At 47.4% G+C, this 22,055-nt stretch overlaps 2 protein-coding genes across 3 annotated transcripts; one reads left to right on the top strand and one right to left on the bottom strand.

Annotated features, from left to right (window-relative positions):
* The first annotated feature begins 1,801 nt into the window (after positions 1–1,801).
* On the top strand, positions 1,802–4,773 carry SPINT3 (serine peptidase inhibitor, Kunitz type 3). Of its 2 annotated transcripts, XM_077873339.1 has the most exons (3): positions 1,807–2,250; positions 3,931–4,146; positions 4,638–4,773. In XM_077873339.1, the coding sequence occupies exons 1-3, from the start codon at positions 2,175–2,177 to the stop codon at positions 4,646–4,648; spliced, it is 303 nt and encodes a 100-aa protein (XP_077729465.1). In that variant the 5' UTR covers positions 1,807–2,174; the 3' UTR covers positions 4,649–4,773. The 2 variants fall into 2 exon arrangements, with proteins under 2 accessions (XP_077729464.1, XP_077729465.1); XM_077873338.1 differs by having other exon boundaries at positions 1,802–2,250; positions 3,931–4,773.
* A 6,617-nt stretch (positions 4,774–11,390) lies between these two features.
* On the bottom strand, positions 11,391–20,119 carry PIGT (phosphatidylinositol glycan anchor biosynthesis class T). The gene is made up of 12 exons (XM_077873332.1): positions 19,894–20,119; positions 19,517–19,694; positions 17,144–17,271; positions 16,713–16,813; positions 16,461–16,547; positions 15,829–15,916; positions 15,622–15,719; positions 15,366–15,531; positions 14,848–15,048; positions 12,995–13,160; positions 12,795–12,878; positions 11,391–12,054 (listed from the first exon to the last, which is right to left on the bottom strand). The coding sequence occupies exons 1-12, from the start codon at positions 20,081–20,083 to the stop codon at positions 11,802–11,804; spliced, it is 1,740 nt and encodes a 579-aa protein (XP_077729458.1). The 5' UTR covers positions 20,084–20,119; the 3' UTR covers positions 11,391–11,801.
* Positions 20,120–22,055: the final 1,936 nt, after the last annotated feature.

Genomic DNA, 22,055 nt, shown 5'->3' with positions numbered 1-22,055 from the left:
GAGAGAGGCAGAGACACAGGCAGAGGGAGAAGCAGGCTCCATGCAGGGAGCCTGACGTGGGACTCGATCCCGGGTCTCCAGGATCATAGCCAGGGCTAAAGGCGGTGCCAAACCACTAGGCCATCAGGGCTGCTCTTACTCTTGATTTAGACTCAGGTTGTGATCTCAGAGTCATAGTAAGATTGAGCCCCACATCAGGCTCCACACTCAGCACAAAGTCAGCTTGTCCCTCTCCCTCTGTTCCTCCCCCTGCTCATGCCCTCCCTCTTCCTGTCTCAAATAAATAAATAAAATCTTTTTTTAGGGGCGCCTGGGTGGCTCAATCAGTTAAGTGTCTGCCTTCAGCTCAGGTCATCATCTCAGGGTCCCGGGATTGAGCCCCACATCAGGCTCCCTGCTCAGTGAGGAGCCAGCTTCTTCCTCTCCCACTCCCCCTACTTGTGCTGTTGTGCTCTCTTTGTCAAATAAATAAAATATTTAATTAAAAAAAATTTTTTTTAATCTGTAGATTTTTAGCACTCTATGTCCCATTTAAAAAAAGTGCAGAATGATACCAAAACAACCTTGTTAGTTATTGGATCTCAAAGAGAAACAAAGAAGTCTTTAGGCATTCAGGTACAAAAAAGGGAATCTCTAAGGGAAAAAAAACCTTGTAGGCCACTTCTTAGCAACTTCTTTGGCAGAATTCAGTGGAGCCAGGTCTGCCCAGGTCCTAGGTTCTGGGAAAAGAAAGTGTGACCCAGGATTTTTTACCTCATCAAACTGTCTTTCAAGTATTAAGACAATATACAAAAATTCTGGGAAAGTAATAACCTGCAAACTCTAATAGTTACTTCATGTGGTAGAAGTCCACTGTTCAATATGGTAGTCCTAGCCACATGTGGCTCCTGAGCATGCAGCATACGGCTGGTATGAATCATGATGTGCCACAAATGTGAAATACACACCAGATTTCAAAGGCTTAGTACCAAAAAGGAAAATACTGCATTAAAAATTTTATTACAGGGCAGCCCAGGTGGCTAAGCGGTTTAGTGCCTGTCTCTAGCCCAGGGCCTGATCCTGGAGACCCGGGATCGAGTCCCACATCGGGCTCCCTGCATGGAGCCTGCTTCTCCTTCTGCCTGTGTCTCTGCCTTTTTCTCTCTCTCTATGTCTCTCATGAATAAATAAATAAAATCTTTTAAAAAATTTTTATTACATGTTGATCATATGTTGAAATGGTAATATTTTTGATATATTGAATTAAACTATTAAAACCAGTCTTGGGGCACTTGGGTGGTTTAGTCGGTTTAGTGTCCAACTCTTGATTTCAGCTCAGGTCATGATCTCAGGGTTGTGAGATGAAGCCTCAAGTCAGGTTCCCTGCTCAGCAGGGAGTATGCTTGAGATTCTCTCTTTCTCTCTCTCTCTCTCTTTCCTTCTGCCACTCTCCCCCCATTCTCACTCCATCTCTAAAGTAAATAAATAAATTTTTTTTTTAATTAGTCTTACCTTTCTTTTTACTTTTTTAAATGCAGGCACTAGAAAATTATACTGTAATATATTTCATTATATTTCTGTTGCACAGGACTATAGTAGAATTTGGGGAGAGCTTTGCTTCTTTGTACTATTCAGTATAGCTTGATCTTTTAAAAATAAGTATGATAATTTATATAAAACAATAAACTCATTGTTCCTAAATGAAATAAATAAAGCAATGAACAAAGAGCTATGTTTTCTCTCATGGGATGTTGAGACAACTAGCTGGGAGGATCTGGCTGGGAACCAGTAATAATAGAGTGGAAAACAGCTAAGCTGATTTGTTAGTGACCATGTTGTCCAGCCCACTTGTTTTACAGGTAGGGAAACTAAGGCCCCACCGTCACTTACCAGTCCAAGGTCACAGCAACTCAAGTCTGCAGTAGATGAGTCTGGGACTAGCAATCCAGATGCTGCAGAAACAGACTTAGGGCACTTGCCCAACAGCCTCCAAGAAGCCCTCCAAGGCAAGTGGCACTGCCTCCAGGTGGACATCCAATTCCTCTGTGACCACACTCCTTGCCCAAGGGGCTTCCTCTTCCAAGTAATGAAAAGCCAGATGCTTCCCTCAACTCAGAGGAATAGGGCTCTTCAGCTTCAGCTGCAGGTAACTTTAGTCCCCCAGCTCCAGCCTAGAACATTCAGCTATTGGCACCATGAAGTTCAGCCTGTTCCTCGCCCTCTGCTTCCTCCTCGGCCTGGTGGGCATCACCAGCCTAGAAAAGGCCTCAGGTGAGCTGAGAGGTTAAAAAAGAGGATCCCTGAGACCCACAGCCTGTGTTTGGGGGAAGGGGAGGCATTGGGTGGGGGGCTGGCTCCAGGGCCATCTGGTCACTTCCATCTCAGGAGGAAACCAGGGCCTAGGTACAGGAAGAGGACTCATCTATCTGGGGCCAGACCTCACAGCTGTCTATTTGATTGAATTCAAGCCTCACCAAATTTAATTTTTATTACAAAGCAATATATGTTTTGGTCTTAAAAGGGCAAACAATATGTGAATATACGAAGTTAAAAAGTGGTCCCCTATTTTACGGAGCCCTAATAATCCTTTCCAGAATCCTACTTCCTGGATTTTTATGAGAGAAAATGAATTTTCATACTGCTTTAAAAAGGAGATCAGACTCTGAAACTTGGACTGTACTCTGGAGTCATCTGGGGGCTACCTGGGTGCCACACTCCCAGATTCTGATTTAATTAGCCTTGAGTAAAGCCTGGGTGTTGGATTTCTTTCAAGTTCCCCAAGAAGATTCTAATGTTCCACTAAGATTGAGAATTGCTGCCCTAATGCAAGATCCTGAATTTCATTCCTAGAATGGTTTCTTTCCAATTCTAGTTTAGGTTTTTCTTAGGATATGCAACATATTACATCAATTGAGGACTCACAAAGTGGTACTATGGAGCAGAGCTGACCCATGAACTCATTGTCTGAGGGATGCTATCCTTGTTGGGGAATGTACATATCAAAGGAGGGTATACTGCATCCTATGAAAAGATACACTGGGATCCATGGTCAATTAGTGGGTAAGGGTGTGTGTGTTTGTGTGTGTGTGTGTGTGTGTGTGTGTTCACACACATGTTGGATAAATCACTTGATGTGATAACCAAAGCCAGATGTGAAAGGAGTTAAAATAACAGGTGATTCAGTAAAATATGTCCATTTCTTTATTTTTTCATTACTTATGGATACTGAAGATTAGTGCAAATGCCTTTTTCCTAGTTACAAAAAAATACTTGTCCATTGCCATTTAAATTACACCAATTAGAATACAAAAATAATTAGAATAATTAGAATACAAAAATCACTTGAAATTCCACCACCCTGGAAAATTACTACGTGTAATAGTGGTGAACAACTTTCTAGTCATCACTGCATGGGTTTATAGGTATATTTTGCATCAACAGGACCATTCTAAGATATTGTCTTTTGAAATTTGATTTTGTTCCACAAAATTATGGACCTCTCTCCATATTGAGGCATATAGATCAGCATTATGCTTATCAATGACTGCATTTAACCTGTCAAATCCTTGTTGGTGAACATTGATATTTTTTCCAAATTATGTTTCTTTGTAATTATAAACAAGGCTACCCCAAATATCTTGAGTCAAGTTATGAGAAGTTGTAGCATGCAGAGCCTGGGATTTGAAATTGAAACCAGGTAAAACTCCAGGCCTCAATTGATAGGTTTTATGATTTTTGGAAGATGACCAAACCTCTCTGAACCTGTCTGTTCATTTGTGGAGGAAGGACAGTAATATCTGCCCCATTAGGTCATTGAAATCATGCAAAATGTGGCAAGCACCTAGCAGGGTGTTGGTGTAGAAGACATTCTTCTAAAAAAAAAACAAAAAACACATCAATTCTTTAAAAGGACACCTAAGTGACAATTCCTGTCCTTCCTAACCCCTGCAGCCCATCTCAGGCAAGAGGCTTTCCAGGAGCTGTCCCAAACTCTGCCTGTCCTGTGCCAGCTGCCCCCAGGGAAGGGCCCCTGCAGAGGCCGCTTCTACCGGTACTTCTACAACTCTACATCCAGTGAGTGTGAGCACTTCATCTATGGTGGCTGTCAGGGCAATGCCAACAATTTTGAGACCACAGAGATCTGTTTGAGGATCTGCAAGCCCCCTGGTGAGTCCTCTTTTAGAAACAGAAGAAGTGATGTTCATGATTGGGTGGTGGTGGTCATGGGAAGGGAGACAGCGTGGGAGAGGATGGTGGCGGTGACGCCGCGATGATGTTACTATGGGAGGTGAGGTGATGGTGATGGAAACAATCAGGATGTGTCACGAAGAGGCGCTGGTGCTGGTAATGGGGTGCTGGGGCGGAGGTAGCAAGGCTGTGGTTGATGAGGTTTGGATGGTGAAGATGAAAGCAGTATTGGTGAGTTGTGAGAGCTTCTCATGCAAGTAGTGGTTCTGGCCAACGGGAAGATAGCAATGTGACCTTCACAGGGGATGAAGGTGTTGGTGGCAGTGATCAGGGTGGGAGGTGAGAAAGCTGAGGAGGCCCCCGGGATGCTGGCTGTTGAAGGGGGTGGGTAAGGAGTCCAGCTGACGGCTCCAGCCCTAGGCCACCAATGTGCCAACCAAGAAGGAAACTGACTGTCATCTCCATTACAGAGACAAGGTAAAGAGCAGCTGAAGACCATGCTTGCACTCTCCTAGCCTGGATTGGAAGCTGGCTGGGCCTCCCGTCCTGCACTTAGGCCCCCATCCTGTCACCCTCCAGGTCTAGGTCAATAAAACATTCAAAGTCGCTGTGGCCTGTAGCCTTCTTACAAGGGCCCTGGGCCTGTCCTCATGAATTGCTCACAGCCACTTCAGCTCACAAGGGTGATCAAACCTGCCTCACTTCATCCCTACCCCTCAGGCCCTCATTGTCCTGTGCCTTCAGGAGGATGAGGATGGGGGTCCCTGGGTGGCTCTTAAGTGTCTGTTGGTTTAGGCTTAGGTCATGATCTCAGGGTCCTGGGATCAAGCCCCTCATTGGGCTCTGGGCTCAGCGTGGAGTCTGCTGAGATTAACTCCCTCCCTCTCTCCCTCTGCTCCTCCCCTGCTCATGGGCATTCTCTCTCTCTCTCACTAAAACACATAAATAAAATCTTAAAAAAAAAAAAAAAGAAGAAGAAGAATGAGGACAAAGGACACAAGTTTCCTATAACCAGGAGGGGTTCCTCATGGAAGCCAGACTGAATGCAAATTTGGGGACCTTGCACATCTGTCCCCAGATACTGGCCACCTGCTCTTTGCTGCCTGGGGCTCTACTAGCTCTACTTCTGCTCTTCCTGTCCAGCAGAAGCCAAGACCTAGAGTGTGGAAAGAGCTAGAAATTCAGGGAATCTTGGTCAGCCAGGTGGGAATCTCCCTCCATGCCCAGAGGTCTTGGAAAAATAAAGATTTTATATATTCTTTGAAATATATACAGCTATGTGGTAAATACATACAGCATAAAATGCACCATTTTACCCATTTCTAAGTGTAGTATAGTGACCATAAGTATACTCACATTGTGGTGTAAGCATCATGACCATTCATCTCCAGAACACTTTCATCTTACTAAACTGAAACTCTGTGTCCATTAGAACCAACTCCCCATTCCCCTTTCCCTGGTCACGGCAGTTCTATCTTCTGCATCTAAGCATTAACTGCTTTAGGTACCTTATATGAGAGGAATTCTACAGTATTTGTCCTTTTGTGTCTGGCTTATTTCATTTAGCATATTTCCAAGGTTCATCCCTGTTGCAGTCTGTCAGGATTTCTTTCTTTTCAAGACTAAATAAAATTCCATTGTTGTTACATAATTTTTGGAATGCTGGATGGCATCTGGAAGTACCACCGCCACTTCCCCCATGATCCTCTCCTGCTATCCTATGCACAGTCCAGGTACTTGCCCTTCCTTGAGAAACTGCTACCCAGGACCAATCAGCAATACTAGAATCCAGAACCTGGGACTCCCAGACTAGACCTTTGTCCTTGGTGGTGTCATTTGTGTTCTGGGTATGCCCTATCCAAATTGTATATATATACGTAAATATATATATTAATTATATAATATATATTCAAAATTTATGTATTAAATATATAACATATATTTATATATTTTATATATAAATTTTATATATCTATTTTATATTTATATATAAATATATTATTTTTATGTATCTATTTTATATTTTTATATAAATATATTATATATAAACATATATATAAATATATATTAATTATAGTAATATAATATATATTCAAATGAAAGGGCATGTTTTCCCCTTAATTTCTCCATTCTCTTTCATGTACCTAACTATCTGAGAGATTGAACTCTGGAAGATTAATTGAGGATAGCCTTTAATTAGTATTTGAAATAGTGTCTATGCTCTGAAACTTATACACTTAAAAATATGATCATTAAAAATAATTTAAAGTAAAAATATAAATACAACTAAAGAATTTAATCAGTTGTTCAGATCAAGTCATGAGATGGAACAGTAACTGAGTAAGTTATAATTAACCATCCTTTTCTCTCCCAAAAAAATGAATGAACCCTTCCCTGGGTTTCCTGGATCACAGCACTTATTCCAAAGTGTTTTGAGTGTGTTTATTTATCTTTGCCTCTAGGCTGTGAGCAGGACAGGGACCGTGTGGAATCTATCTTTTGTAAAGGACTTAACATATACAAAGCAATTACCAGCAAGCACTAAATGGATCAATAACTTGCAACTTAATCCTTGAATGTATGGGTGAGTGGAATCTACCCCAATAAACCCAATCCAATAGTCAGTCCTGGGGCTCTACTTGCAGAATTTATCCCAAAGTCAATCAACTTCACCACCTCTGCTGCGATGACCCCGGTCTGTTCTTCCTGATACTCTATCACCCCCTAGCTGGCCTCCCAGTGTCCATTAACTCCTACAGTCTGTTCTCTACACAGCAGCCAAAGTGATCTTTTAAACATCAAATCCTTTGCTAAAATGTGCTAGTTTTTTCTACTGGATGGTAGGTTTACAGGTCCTTACTGCACTGAAATATATGCATATGTATGTAAGTAATACACAAAAAGGGCTACACATGGACCAATCATGAGACTATTATGAAGCAAGAATTTAACCTAATTCTGTGCATCAGAAGTCCAAAAAAGTACATAAGCAAATAAATCAATGCAAATCCAATCCCGACTCCTCAGCTTCCCATCACATGTAGAATAAAGCTGGGAGTCGCTGCCTACAGGACCCTCTTCCTCCTGGCCCCTATGAATCTGTCCAAACTCCCTCCTGCAACCTCCCATCCCCAGCTCTAGCTATTAGGACTTTCTTGTTTTGCAAACACACTAAGCAAGCTCCTGCTACAGGATGTTTACACTTGTTCTTTCATCAGATTTCATGTGATTTTTTCCTTTTTTTGGGTCCCTGATGATTCATCACCTTCTTAGAGGTCTAGACCATCCCTTTCATGTTCCTGCTGGTTTCATTTTCTTCAAGGACATAGCACTGTCTGGGATTACACTATATATTTATTAATATAGCCAAGTTTTTTTTGTCTGTCTCCTTGGCTGAACCGTAAGCACCACAAAGCAGGGATTTCTTTTCTTGTTCACCAGTGCCTAGAACAGTACTGGGCACTGGACAGATACCTGACACATACTTGCTGAATGAGTAGACAGGTGGATAATAGAAGTGCCTGAAGGACAGTCAGAGGTTGGGTAAGTAAATGAATGAATGAGCATACAGGAAGTGGGAGTGGTCAGAACAGGCTTCATGGAAGGAGCTCTGGGTCAGGGACAGAGTCAGGGGGGCATAAAAGGGAAGAGCAGGAGCTGAGGCAGGGAAGCTGGAAAATACAAGGCAGGCCATAAAGCTTCCCAGGGCAGCTGTTGCCAAGCCTGCCAGACCTCCAAGCCAGCTCTGTCTCCCAGCCTTCAGAGAGGATGGACCCTGCCGTGTCCCAAAAATATCCTAATAGGCGTGCAGTGACTAATGGTGAAGGACAGTAATAGTTGGTCACAAGGAACTGTCCCTGGTGTTGAAGGAAGATCCAAAAGGAGACTAGTTCTTCTGGGGCAACTCTGCTTCTGCAAATCGCCTTCATCTACTCACTCTCTCACTGAGCTGTTCCCAGAGGAGGCCTCAGAGGGCAGAAGTTCCCCTCTTCCCACAATGCCATCCCTAGTGCAGCTCCACCAGACAGCCCCAGCCCTGTGAGGGGAAAACATGCCTCACAATGCCCTGGGGGCCTGACTGACCTGGCCTTCAGCACCACTGGTCCTCCCCCCAACACACCACTGCCTCACAGCAACCCTCCTGGAAAAGGCCATGGCCAGGCTTAGAGTTGAAAAACCCCAAATGAGCAGAACTAGAAATGCCCAGGCCCTGAATGCAGAGACAAGGGAAGACTGTCCTGGTGCTGGCTCGGCAAGAATTTCAAGGTTCATAACCCAGATGTTTGGGTGACCTGGCTTGCTTAGCAGTAAAATTACTGCATGATATTTGTACATTCATTCATTCATTCATTCATTCATTCAGCAATTACTGGAATGCAAACCATGCCAGGCTCTGTTTCAGACACTCCAGCTACAAAAGACAAAAATCCTTGTCCTTATGGAGCTTAATAATTAATAAACAAGATAAGTAAGGCACGTTGCACATTGATGGTGATGAAAGCCACAGAGGAAAACACGACAGCAAAGTAGGGAGCTCATAGCTGGGGCAGTAATTTAAATAGGTATGGCCAGGAAGACCTCATCTATAGATAGCACAGTGGTGGGGGTGGTGAAAAAGGAGCTGGCTTTTGGATTTACTTTGGAGGTAGAGCAGAGTTGTTTATAGGGCACGCATGATACATGAGGGAAGCATCGAGGATGGCTCCAAGTCTTTTGGCCTGGGCATCCAGGAAGATGAGCCGACCACAGATGCACATGTTGGGGGTAGTGGAGGAGTGTATTCGGAAGCTTGGTTTTGGAGATATTAAATCTGAGATGCCTTTAGACACCCAAGTGCAGATTGCAGGTAGGCAGTTGGGTAAATGAATCTGGAATTCAGGGAGGAGCACAAGAGACATGCTGGTGTCTGTGCACAGGTTACATATGACACAGTAGCAGAGGCTGTTCCTGGTGCTCACCTGGCTGGGGGTATAAAGCACAGCTAGGCCACAGCCCCATGCTCTTCTGACATGGCAGGGATCCCATTCCATGCAGCTGCCAGGACCACTAGCTTCGGATATCCGCCTACCCGCATTCTCATCTCATTTACACCCTGCTTATTTATTGCTTGAAGAAAAACTCAAAATGAAAGCAGCCTGGCCAAGTTGCTTTTGCCTTGGTCTAGATTAGCCCATCACCTCCTTCCTACACACACATCACTTGTACATTCTGGGAGCTCTTGGAAAACCCTCAGAGGCGACCCACACAAGCCCATCCATGTTGGCTTTACAGACATCACCAGTACTATCGTGCTTAAGGCTGCACTCATACTTGTGGGGCTTCTAGGTTCCCCTCGCCCTTCCCATCCCTACCGATGAGCCCCAGATCCCAGGCCAGAATAGCCTATACCCATTCATACTGACTGAGCACTTCCATGTCCTGAACTGGATCAGGTCCAGATGGAAGATGGCCCCTGTGCCTCCAGGGAGCTTAGTTTGTTGAAAGTTAAAGAACAAGTACAGCTAGGGTGAAAGGAACCTGTAAAGGTAAATCCAGGGAGCTCTACAAACAGAGGGAAGGGTCACCTACAGCAGCCTGGTATATCAGGGAAGACTTCCTGGAGGAAGCAACTGTGTGTGTGTGTGTGTGTGTGTGTGTGTGTGTGTGTTTTAAAGATTTTAATTATTTATTTCACAGAGGAGAGAGCACAAGCATGGAGAGTGGCAGATAGAGGGAGAGGGAGAAGCAGTCTCCCCACTGACCAGGGAGCCTGATATAGGGCTCGATCCCAGGACCCTGGGATCACAACCAGAGCTGAAGGCAGACACCTAAGTGGCTGAGCCACCCAGGCGTCCCGCAACTGTTTTTAAAAGTGAGCCAGGCAGGGGCACTGGGTGGCTGTCGGTTGGGCGGCCAACTCTTGGTTTTGGCTTGAGTAGTGATCTCAGGGTTGTGAGATCAAGGCCCATATTGGGCTCTGCACTCAGCCCAGAGTCTGTTTGGGTTTCTCTCTCCCTCTTCCCTGCTCTCACTTTCTCTCTCTCTCAAATAAATAAATAAATCTTTAAATAAATAAATAAATAAATAAATAAGTAAGTAAGTAAGTGAACCAGGGAGTAGAGGAGAGCGTGTGGCTGGGGGAAGAGGGCATTCTAAGCCAAACCATTAGGATGGGAGAGCTAGGGAAGGGACAAACAGACTGCAAATACATATACAGTTAATCCCAGTGTGCCAGGGCAGAGACATAAGATGGTGAGGGTGGGGCATCTGCCTAAGGACCTGGAACAGGAATCCAGGATTATATTACCAGAAGGGAAGGTGGGCAGGGGCAGGCCTTGATCCACTGGACCTGGCCTCAAAGCCTGTGGGAGGTCTAAGGACCACACAGAACACAAACTCATGAAGAACCTGATAGAAATCTCAAGGCGGGCTAAACTCAGATGGATTGAATTCATAGGGTCTGGACCCCAGGAATTCGTATTATTTTCACAAGCATCTCAGGTGGTTCCAATGTACCACACAGTTAGAAAATCAACACACAGAGCTCTTCTGCCTCTCCAGCTCTACCCCCGGGTTCTCGGGGCCTGAAAGGCAGAGAATGGTTCATGGTCATGGATACACTTATATAAACCCTCCTAGGGCATCCCTGGGTGGCTCAGCGGTTTGGCACCTGCCTTCAGCCCAGGGTGTGATTCTGGAGTCCCAGGATCGAGTCCCACGTCAAGCTCCTTGACGTGGAGCCTCCTTCTGGAGCCTGCTTCTCCCTCTGCCTGTGTCCCTGCCTCTCTCTGTCTCTCTGTCTCTCTCTCATGTATAAATGAATAAAATCTTAAAAAAAAAAAAAAAAAAACCCTCCCAGACAAACCCAGGGAATTCTGGGAATCACAGATGAGGAAAGCAAGAGAGAAGGAAGTTTTAGCAGGAGGCAGAGGAGCTTTGTTTGTGGGTATTTTGGGGGGCAGTGTAGGAAGTCTTTTTTTTAAATTTTTTTTTTTAATTTTTATTTATGATAGTCACACAGAGAGAGAGAGAGGCAGAGACACAGGCAGAGGGAGAAGCAGGCTCCATGCACCAGGAGCCCGACATGGGATTCGATCCCAGGTCTCCAGGATCGCGCCCTGGGCCAAAGGCAGGCACCAAACCGCTGCGCCACCCAGGGATCCCAGTGTAGGAAGTCTTATGTAGGTACCCAGGAAACAATCCTTAGCCCCCTCTTCCTGGGCCTCAAGGACAGGAGGCAAAGAACCAAGGAAGCCACCTTTTATTCCACTGCCAGTAAGTTCCAACTACTGCACAAGTGATACAAGTTCTTCAGCATGGCTGGGTCAGTGCTGTCCTAGAACTTTCTGCAATGATGAAAAAGTTTGCCCGCAATGTCCAGTACAGTAGCCACTAACCACTTTTTGGTTACTGAGCACTTGAAATGTGGCTAGGACAGCAGAGGAAATGAATTTTTAATTTAACTTAATTTAAATTCAAATGTCGCATTTGGCTTGTGGCTACTGAATTGGACAGCGCACTCTAGGCCCTGGACTCGTCCTGGAGCAGTTTGGTTCAAAAGCCAATTCTGGAGAAAGTGGCAGAAAGAGCCCTTGGGATCACCACAAGCCCTCTCCCAGAGAGAAACAGCAGCCCTGCTGTCAAGGGGGCAAACCTCACAGCGGGGGGACACCACGGGCACGCCGGATAAGGTTGGCCAGCCATTTGGCCAGGCCGCCCGTGCTGGGCTCCTCGATGTGGAAGGTTCGTGTAAGGAGATTGTAGAAGGAACCATAGCATACAGCCACCACTGTGCACGTGAGGCAGATGACGTTGTAGGGCATGCTGAAGTCCGGTGTGGGCAGGTTCACCAGCAGTGGCTCAGTGTAGAGGCGCACGAAGTAGCTAGAGCTATCGGAGACCGGGTACCTGGGGTCAGGAAGGACAGGTGAGTGAGGCAGGACCGGATGCTCCTCCCCATCTCACCTTGTCCCCACTCCTGGCAGAGCTGGATACACAGAGCTAAAGGTCTGCAAAGCCTTCTCAGCCCCAAAAGACATCTTTTTGACAGAAGACATCTCAGGTTGACACAAAAACACAGAAGATGACAAATAAACTTGATCAAAGGAGAACTGCCTTGTGCTGAGGGTGGGGAACAGGGCCCTGCCTTTGCTAGGCTGCTTCTTCCTTAGCCTCTGGTCTCAGCCTCAAGGCTGTCTCCTCAGAGAAGCCTTCCTGGATAACCCACTCGATTACTCCCCAGCACCCAATCCCATTACTCTAGGACCAGAATCTCCCCTCCAGCCTCTTAACATGAGCAGGGCAGGGGTGAGACTGCTTTGTGTCCTGTTATACATCTGGTGCTCTCTGAGGGAACTGGCATTTGATTCGATTTGATGTGACTCAATTAAATATTCATTAAGAGAAATAATGAGTAAAGGCAGGTTCTAAGTATAGTTCTTCTCACCTATTTCTTCTTCTAGAAGCACTTCACAATCATTTCATAGGGTCAGAATAAATATTCCAGACCACTAGGATTTCTACCGGGATTGAGTTAACTCTGTACATTGTTTTAGAAGAGGCGACATCCATCCCTAACCTGGCTTGCAGGAATCTGGTCACCTGTGTAGATGCCCATCCCGAAGCAGACCGGCTAAGGCCACACTTACAGGGACTTGAAGAGGGGACTCTCCTCCCAGTCCACGGGCTTGGCTGCCACCATGCTGGGCACGAGGGCACTGAGGACAGACGGGCTGTGGAGAAGCAGACATGCATTCCGAGTGTGTGGCTCCTCCCTATCCTCACCTCCAGGGCCAGCAGCCCAGTGGGTGGGTCAGGAGGCTGGGGGCAGTGTGTGAGGGGAGCTCACCTCACATAGAAGCCATGGTTGGGGTCCGGGGTGTACTCAGTCCACTTGAGCAGCGCCCGCTCAAACTGAATGGAGACCTTAGTGGCTGAGTTGGCCGGCAGCTGAATCAGCATCTCCAGGAGGTGTGGCTGCAACCGGTCCTGTGCGGGCTGGTAGTGGACGTAACCTGGGGAAAGGTAAGTGTCACCCACACCGCCTTGCTGGGGTCCAACGATCTGTACTCTTGTCCCTGCCTCTTGAGACTTTCAACTCTGGATCACAGAAGCCAGACAGGCTCAGGGAGGGGAGCAGGGTCTTGGAAAAGGGAGATGATGTGTCCAGGGTGACTGTCCCAGGGCATGTCCAACCTAATTAATCCTCACATCACTCAAACTGGGGCGCCTGACAGCAGGCACCTCATGTGATGCAACAAGGTCACAGAATCACCTGGAAGTTTCCTGGCCAAAATGTGGAACCTGAATCTAAACGAGTTTCTATATCTAAACGCCAACACACAAGAAGTGCAGAGGAGGGAGGGGTCGTGTTAAACACAGGCCCAAGGACAGATTCAGAATACAGAACCTTTCACACAACAGATAAAACAAAAAAAAAAAAAAAAAAAAGAGTGAGAACTGTTATAGATTAAGCCACACTTAAGAGCAAACACCTCAATACAAGATGTTAATAGTAAGGAAACTGAGTGGCAGGAGAGGGAACTCTGAGAGTACATGGGAACTCTGCTTTCTGCTCAGTTTTTCTCTAAACCTAAAATTGCTCTAAGAAAATGAAGAGAGAGAAACTTGAGAGCTTATCAAGCAAACGCTATGTGAGGACCCTGTTTAGATTCTAACTCAAATAAACCAACTACTAAAGTGTTATTTTTAACACCACTAGAGACAACGGGCATGAGAAGGACAGGTGGTATTAGAAACATAGACTGAAGCATTTAAAGGCAGATCTGGTATCTAGGATCAGTTTTAAGATACTCTAGCAGAAAAATAACAAAACCGAAAAACGAAACAAGGGCAGACATGAAACACGAGCCAGGAGCCAGAGCTGCTGGCACTGCAGGCTGGGGGCGTGGGAGTGTGTCATGCTCTTCCCCATGGGTGTGTGCTTGACACTTTCCAGGGCAAAAGGTTAAAAAACAAAACAGAAAAGCCTACAAAATACAGGGGTAACATGTTTGAAGAGATTCTGGAGGGGATACAAATAGTAGTAAAACAGCCCCAGGTCTGAAAATGCAGGTGATGACAGGGGTGGTCACAGACAGTAAGTCTGGGTGTTTGGGACGTGCAAGAACCTCCTCCTGAGAACTCTTCTGTGTTAAGTCTCCCTCCACTCCAAACAACAAGAGCTTTGGTGCTAGGTCTGCCACCCGACAGAAAGCACGCAGTAAATATTAGCTCCTCTTCAGAAAAGAAATAGAAAAAAAAATAAAGTTTTAAAACAATGTCTCTTTACCCTGCCCAAGGAGGCAAAAAACATCTACTCCAGTTTTCTCTATTTTCCTTCTGATACCGTTTTCTTGCTGCTAACCCATTCTCCACTACAGGCCTACAAATCCACACAAAAGGACATGCCCAGGGCCCCGGGGAAAATGGAACAAGGCAGTAAAAAAGATCAGGAAACTGCTGCCCTTGTGAAGTTCTATTAAGAATCACCAGTTCTATATGGTTTCATTACTTTTGCCTAAAAAATTACTTCCAGATCTGGCATGGTGAGGCTACCCTTTCCACATTTCAAAGTCTCTGTGCCTGGATGGTGTTTCTGAGGTACTTGAGGAATCACTCTGAGAAGTAAAGGTCTGGGGGACGTCAAGGGAGAGCAGGATGGGATCGGGGAGGTGCCAGGGGCCTGGGGTCAGCTCTCACTTGGCTTGTTCTCCTTGCCCTTGGAGGTGATGGTGAGGGTGTGCACATAGAGCCGCAGGTACCAGGGCACTGTGTCCAGCACCAGCACAGGGAAGGCGCGGTATGGGTGAGTATTGTATAGCAGCGTGTTCAGCTCCCCATTCTGTAGCCCATAGCCACTCACATATCGCTGGGCATGCAGGAAGGGTACTGGAGGGGCCTCTGCAAAGACAAGTTCATGGTTAAGAGCTAATAAAGGAAAGGGTCAGTGCTCACCCCCCATATCCCCGGCCATTTCAGGGTCCCACAGCGAGGGAGGAGACAGGGAAGAGCTTTGCCATCAGAACTCAGAAGCTTGCATCCCGGAATCATCCCTGTCTTTCCAGCCCAGGGCATGATGGAATTACTATCACTTACTAAGTACTTACATGCACCGAGCTCTGTGCACCTCCCAACCCAAACCAGTGACTGTCTGCACTTTTCCTCGGTAACACTGAAAGCTCTTTAGCCCAGTGCCCTGGCGGCCCATCCGCACCTACCATTCTCTGGAGGGCTCTTCCACTTGAACTGGAGGTTGAGGTTACGGGAGTTGTTGATCACAGCTGTGTCAAGCAAGTCATAAACAGCGTAGGTCTTCTGGGTACCAAGGGTGACGTCCTGGTATGTGGTGGTTGGGGTTGGGTGAACCTCCAATGTCTCATTGTCCTGGTGGCACAAGGGCAGGGCTCAGAAGTGAGCAGAGGCGCAGGCTGGTTTTGGGTGGAGGGAGGGCGACTGTGACTGAGACCTTGGTACCTGGTTATAGCTGGTGACGTCCACATAGACTCGGCTCTCCGAAGCCAGGGGACAGGGCTCTGTAAGGGTTCGAGAGAACATCCGGAAGAGGGACCAGTCTGAGGAACAGAGAGGAGGGTTGAGTGGGGGTGAGGACTAGGCCTGGTCTGCATAGACAGGGCGGGACCAGTGACGGTAAGTAGCCAGTGGGTTGCCAAGGCAGCCTACCTTTCTTCCCCTGTCCTGTGACAAAGGCGTCATATACGACAGACAGGGTCTGCCTCAGCTCCCAGGAGATGCTGGTACAGCGTGCATTCTACCACGAGGGCCAGACAGCAGCAGTCAGCACACATCACTCCCTACCCCGAGCCCCCAGAGCCTCAGGGACTCCTGCCCGGACCCCATCCCTTGTCTATCATGTATCTTCCCACCCATCAATTTACTACCATTCACTACTGAGCACTTGACCCTATGCCAGTGGCATTACACGTACCAGTCAGATAAACCACCACCAACACCCATAGGAACTGATAACTACTATTACTCTCATGTGACAGAGGAGGAAATCAAGCTCAGGGAAATGAAATGATTTGCTCAAGGTCAAGCTGGCTGAGTGACTTACCTGGTAGTTGCATGCACAGCTATTGTTCTTAACCGCTATGCTCCATGACAAAGATTTACTGAACGCTTGCCAGGCAACCACTCAGTTTCCTTGGTGTGTGGCCAATGCCCCAAATGATCATCAGCACAGCTAAGACTTGCTGCTAGCTCAGCCCGCAAGACACACTAGGCTACGTGCTTTATCTGCATGTTCCCTTGGAGCCCCCGGATAGCGCCCACCCCTGTTCCCCATGACTTACTCTGCAAACAGGACGAATATGCACTGCCTGGGAGTGGTAGCTTGTGTGGAATAAGCGATCAGCCTTCAGCAGCACAGACAGGCCTGCCTGGAGGAAGCAGGAAGAAGTGAAAGGTTGGTGCCCTACACTGTGGGACACCTGCACAGGGGGCAGAGGTGAATGGTAAACACACCCTGGTGGTCAGGTGGTGAAGGAGCATGCACCAACCCCACTGTCCAGAGCTCCCACACATCCAGAGCACTCTGGCCTCACCTTGGAACTACAGGGCAAGAGCTTCTTCCACGGGGTGAGGTTCTCAGTGCAGACCACCTCTCGTGGCAGCACCGCGTAGCGTAGGAAATAATGATCAGTGCCTGGGCAAGACACAAGTCTGTCTGGGGTGGGCCCTGTGGCCCAACTCTTCAGGACCCACACTCCAGAGATGGGGTAACCCCCTCCTCCTGCTGGCCATGCAACTCTCCAGTACCACCACCCTAACAGTCCCAGCTTGGGGTGGGACCCCTCCTCTCCCTGGAAGAAGGCAACGCAGTCTGAGCACAGCACAGTCTCAGGAAGCCTTCCTCTGGGGCCTGCATACCCAGGGGATTTAGGATCCAGCCCAGTTGAAGAAGGAGGAAGCTGAAGAAAAAGGAGGCAAAAGTTGGGGCAAGAAGAAGAAGGAGAGGGCCACAGGGCTATCTCACCATTGGCCAGCCCCAGGGGTTTGAAGGAGGCAGTAGGAGTGACCGTGTTGGTAGAGTCGATGAAGTTCAAGGAGGCACAGAAGATCCCCGAGAGGACATTACTGAGCTCCTTCCAAGATTTATCCACGCTGGATGGAGACAAAAACCCACTTACTATCATGGGGCTCCCTCCCTCCAAGCCTGCACTTGGCTACTGAACCAAAAAACTGACCAGCTATTAGAGCTGCCATGGTACCACTGCCCTGCTCAGCTGCCTCCTGAGTCTTGCCCTACCCACCCTTTCTTTCTCACTCTCTTCTGGACATCCCAGCATCCCCACAGGTCTCTACTACTCAGGTGACTCTTCCTCTCGCCTGGGAATGCCCTACTCACCCCTCTCTGCCCACCCTCAAAGAGGTTACCTCCTCCAGAAAGTCTTTCCTGCCCTCTACAACCACAGTTCCCTCCTGTGCTGCCATGGTTCTGACTACCTGAGCCTCTCACGAGGTCCCTCCAGGGACATGGCTAGGTAGTGGCAGCATCTTGTTCTAAGCATCTTTTCTCAGCTAGGCTGTGACCAACCCGGGGAGATGGAACAAGTCTGGGTCTCCTAGGTATATCCCACAACACCATGTAAAGTGCCCCACATTTTCAGAGGCTGAGATTAGCCCGCTGATCCACCATGAGGTGTGCCCAGGTAGGCAAACCCACGTACTTCCCTGCGAACACCCTGGGCATGCAAGTAAGTCCTGGTTCCACCCTCAGAGTAGGAAGTCCTACATCCATAAAGGCTTACTGAACAAGGGAAAACAACCATTCTAGGACCCTACAAAAACATCGAATTAAATTAGAAAGAGAAATGTCACAATAGATTTGCTCTCCATATCAATAACAAAAAGCATAAAACCAAAATTCTAAACACCGGCTCCACATCACAGGCAATTATGAGCTGGGGGAGACAGTGACAACAAGGCAGACAGGGGTAAAAAAGCAAAAGAGCCAAAGTTCAGGCAAGAAAGAAAGGCAAATCTGGAAGTCAGGGCTTGTGCCTCATTTGATATCTTAGTGTTGTCCTGGGATTTTTCGATAATCTGCTATTCAGAGCTTTTCAATTGCTCTAATCATTAAGCCTGAAAGCTCTACCCAGGGACACCTGGGTGGCTTAGCAGTTGAACGTCTGCCTTCAGCTCAAGGCCTGATCCCAGGATCCGGGATGGAGTCCTGCATCCGGCTCCCTGCAGGGAGCCTGCTTCTCCCTCTGCCTGTGTCTCTGCCTCTCTCTCTGTGTCTCTCATGAATAGATAAATCTTAAAAAATAAATAAATAAATAAATAAATAAATAAATAAATAAATAAATAAATAAATAAATAAATAAAGCAAGCCTACACAAGCCATAATCACCTTTCATTTGGTGTGCACAACACTGACCCATATAGCATTTCTTACATTTTGAAATTACTTACTGATATCCATATTTGCCAATTACCACACTAAAATCCAGATTTCTGGCATCTCTTGAAAATGGGAGTATCTGACAACAGTTAAGCCTCTATTCCCACATGGCAACAATCCACTAGGGGTGAGTGGCAGCTGTCCTCTCAAGCTCTCTAGCCCGCTACCATTTCCACCACTCCCTATCCCATTCCCTCTTTAAAATCATGCTTATGATACTGACTTCTCATAGTGAGATTAATAGGAAATTGTGGTACAACAGTAGTACCTAAACCTGTCCCTCTCCCAAACAAGAGCTATTCCTCTAATGTGGAGATCTGGGATCCTGTGGGCCAATTGTAGCCCACAGAGGTTTTGTTTGGCCTTCATGGTACCATCATTATCATCATCATCATTATTATTATTATTACATGAGTGAATGACATTTTATTTTTTAAAAGGTTGTATTTACGTATTCATGAGACAGAGAGAGAGGCAGAGACACAGGCAGAGGGAGAAGCAGGCTGGGGGCGGGGGTGGGGTGGGGGGGAGCCTGATGCGGGACTCGATCCCAGGACCCCGGGGTCATGCCCTGAGCCGAAGGCAGATGCTCAACCACTGATCCACCCGGGCGCCCCTGAGTGAAATGTCTTTTAAAAGATTACCCAATTTGCCACAGACTTCTACTGTCTTACACCCAAATGAGCTTCAAATTATTTATCTGTCTGTAGATACATGCACGTGCTACCTCAGGTCTGAAAGTATTAGGGGAAGCGAAAAACATCACTGTAAGGAATGCCACCGGGTGGTAATGTCATTTCTCACTTCCGATGCCCCCATGGAGTCGCTGTCTGCTGGAACTGCTGCACCCCCCCCCGCCCCCCAAGGAGCAGTGGCAGGATGACAACGCCCACTGCCACATTCCCTCCGTGACCTGCAACAGGCCCCAGGGCGGGCACTCACTCCGTGACGGTGTCTTGGAACCAGACCCAGAGCTCTGCACCTGATGGGGCCTGCAGGAAGGGTGGCCCCCAGTACCGAGTCCTCCAGAAGCCTTGAGTGAATGACAAGTGCAGCTCCCGTAGAGAATACTTGGAGATCAACTGCCCCAGGGCCTTGGGAAATAGCCTATAATGAGACACTGGGAAAAGGGGAGCAGGTGAGGGATGATCCTGGAGGACGGGTTCTCAATAACTATCCCATCTTTCCCCGCAGAGCCAGTTTGTCGGGCTCCAAGCCCGGGGCCAGAGCCCCTCTCAGGTACCAGCCTCCACCGCCCACGGCTGGCCTCCAGCCCGCCTCCCAGCAGGAGCCACCGAGGAGATGCCGCATCCTCCGACCTTCTTCTCGCTGCAGGTCCGAATCCCAGCGCGTGCGGAACTGGAATGTGGCGGCTACGTCCCCGGAAGGCAGCGGGGTGATAACGAGCTCCTCCCGCAGCGCATCTCGTGGGGGCTCTGCTCGGCCCCCGTCCACCAGCCCCAGGAGCAGCGGCGCGAGCCACAGGAGCCGCAAGCAGGCCGCCGCCATGCCTGCGGCTGCCTCCGCCCGCCCGTGGTGCCCGCCCCCGCGAAAGCCGACGTCCAATAGGAAGAGCGCACGAGAAATGACTTCCGGTGCCATCCGGGAAGCCGGGGCGAGGCTCCCCGAGCGGCGGCCAGCCTGGGTCCTTCGGGGCCGGTGGGTCTGAGGGGGCGCGGGGGGCGCGTGGCAGGACCGAGGACTCTCCACTTGGGGGTATTCCTTTGCATTAGAATGCGCTTAATAGGGACGCCTGGGTGGCTCAGCCGTCGAGCGTCTGCCTTCGGCTCAGGGCGTGAGCCCGGGTCCGGGGTTCGAGTCCCGGGTTCGAGTCCCGCGTCGGGCTCCCTGCAGGGAGCCTGCTTCTCCCTCTGCCTGGGTCTCTGCCTCTCTCTACGTCTCTCATGAATGAATAAATAAAACCTTTTTTTAAAAAGTGCTTAATACCGACTGCCGCCGTGCCAATGTGGTAATTGAAACAAGACTGGAAAAAGGAAAACAGGAAAAAGACTGAAAACGTGTTTTGCGAGGTCACATGGCAGGGCTGGTGGGTTTCACTCCCACAGTTTCTGGTGTGTCCGTTTGCTCAGTCCTAAGCCTGGTGCAGAGCTTTCCTGTAAAACCCTCAAATAAGTGGCCCCTTTATTAGGGGGAAAAAAATGTCACACGTACAACAAAGTTGAATGAACACCTGTTACAATGAACACCTATTTCCCCATCACTTCCTGCATTAACATTTTACTATACTTGCTTTATCACAGACTGGTCTGTTAAGTCCCTCAATTCCTCGGATGTCTCCAGGTAAACTGCAGACATAAGTACACCTCTCCCCTAGATATTTCAGCATGTATGTCATTAAATAAAGCTTAATGTTTGTTTATGTTTTGGTGTAAAATTCACGGACGATGAAATGCACAACTCTGAAGTGCATATTCACGGAGTCTGACAAAAAAGCATACACCACGCACAAGTTTGTGTAACCCAAAGTTCTGTCGATTTATAGAGCATTCTTAAAACCCCAGAAAGTTGGTTAATGCCCCTTGCCAGCCAATCCCTGTCCCTCCTACCTTCCAGAGGCAACCACTATTCTGATTTTTCTCCACAAAATACATGAATCTGTTCTAGAAGTTCAGGTCAGTGAAACCATCATATGGTATGTTATTTTCTCGTGTAAGACTTCTTGCATAGGAAGAATGTTTCTGAGAATTATCCCTGTTCTTGTGTGTACCAGCAGTTTCTTTTTATTGCTGTGTGGTTTCATATTATATGAATATACCTTAGTTTATCCATTCTCCTGGGGATGAACACCTGAACTCTTTCAAGTCTTTAGCTGTTATGAAGTAGGTGGCCATAGGAGTTATTTTGTAGATGTATGTTTATTTCCTTTGAGTGAATATTTAGGAGTGGTCAAAGACTAGGTAATTCTTAACTTTTTTTTAATATTTTATTTATTTATGAGAACACACGGAGAGGAGAAAGAGAAGCAGAGAAACAGGCAGAGGGAGAAGCAGGCTCCATGCAGGGAGCCTGATGTGGGACTCGATCCTGGGTCTCCAGGATCACACCCTAGGCTGCAGGTGGCGCTAAACTGCTGAGCCACTGGGGCTGCCCAATTCTTAACTTTTAAAGTAACTGCAAGATCTTTTTCCAAAATGTATCACTTTATACTTGCACCAACAATATATGAGAGTTCTGGTTAATCCACATCCTGCTCAGCATTTGTTTTTTTAATTTGGCGGGGGGGGGGGGGGGAGCGGACTTTAGTTTTAGCCTTATGGTATATGTAGTGGTATCTTATTGTGTGTGGCTTTATTTTGCATTTCCCTGGTCCCAAATGATGTTGAGCATCTTTTCATATGCTTTGTGGCCATACATATGTTTTCTCTTGTGAAGAGTTTGTTAAATTCTTTTTGCACCCCCCCCCCCATCTTTTGTATTGGCTTGTTTGCCTTTTTACTACTCAGTTGTAGGAGTTCCAAAG

Source organism: Canis aureus, chromosome 26 (genome assembly GCF_053574225.1).
Source record: "Canis aureus isolate CA01 chromosome 26, VMU_Caureus_v.1.0, whole genome shotgun sequence".
Taxonomy (NCBI): domain Eukaryota; kingdom Metazoa; phylum Chordata; class Mammalia; order Carnivora; family Canidae; genus Canis; species Canis aureus.
The sequence above is the reverse complement of the archived record's forward strand: the minus strand, read 5'-3'. Positions and strand labels throughout refer to the sequence as shown.

Bases quoted from the DNA above. Each gene is read 5' to 3' on its own strand.
- SPINT3 (XM_077873338.1), top strand. From the start codon at position 2,175: ATGAAGTTCAGCCTGTTCCTCGCCCTCTGCTTCCTCCTCGGCCTGGTG. The intron at 2,251-3,930 runs GTGAGCTGAGAG...TAACCCCTGCAG, and splicing joins CAGCCTAGAAAAGGCCTCAG to CCCATCTCAGGCAAGAGGCT.
- PIGT (XM_077873332.1), bottom strand. From the start codon at position 20,083: ATGGCGGCGGCCTGCTTGCGGCTCCTGTGGCTCGCGCCGCTGCTCCTG. The intron at 17,272-19,516 runs GTGAGTGCCCGC...GTCTCCATCCAG, and splicing joins TTCCAAGACACCGTCACGGA to CGTGGATAAATCTTGGAAGG. The intron at 15,049-15,365 runs GTAGGTGCGGAT...TTGTCTTTGCAG, and splicing joins GAAGAGCCCTCCAGAGAATG to AGGCCCCTCCAGTACCCTTC.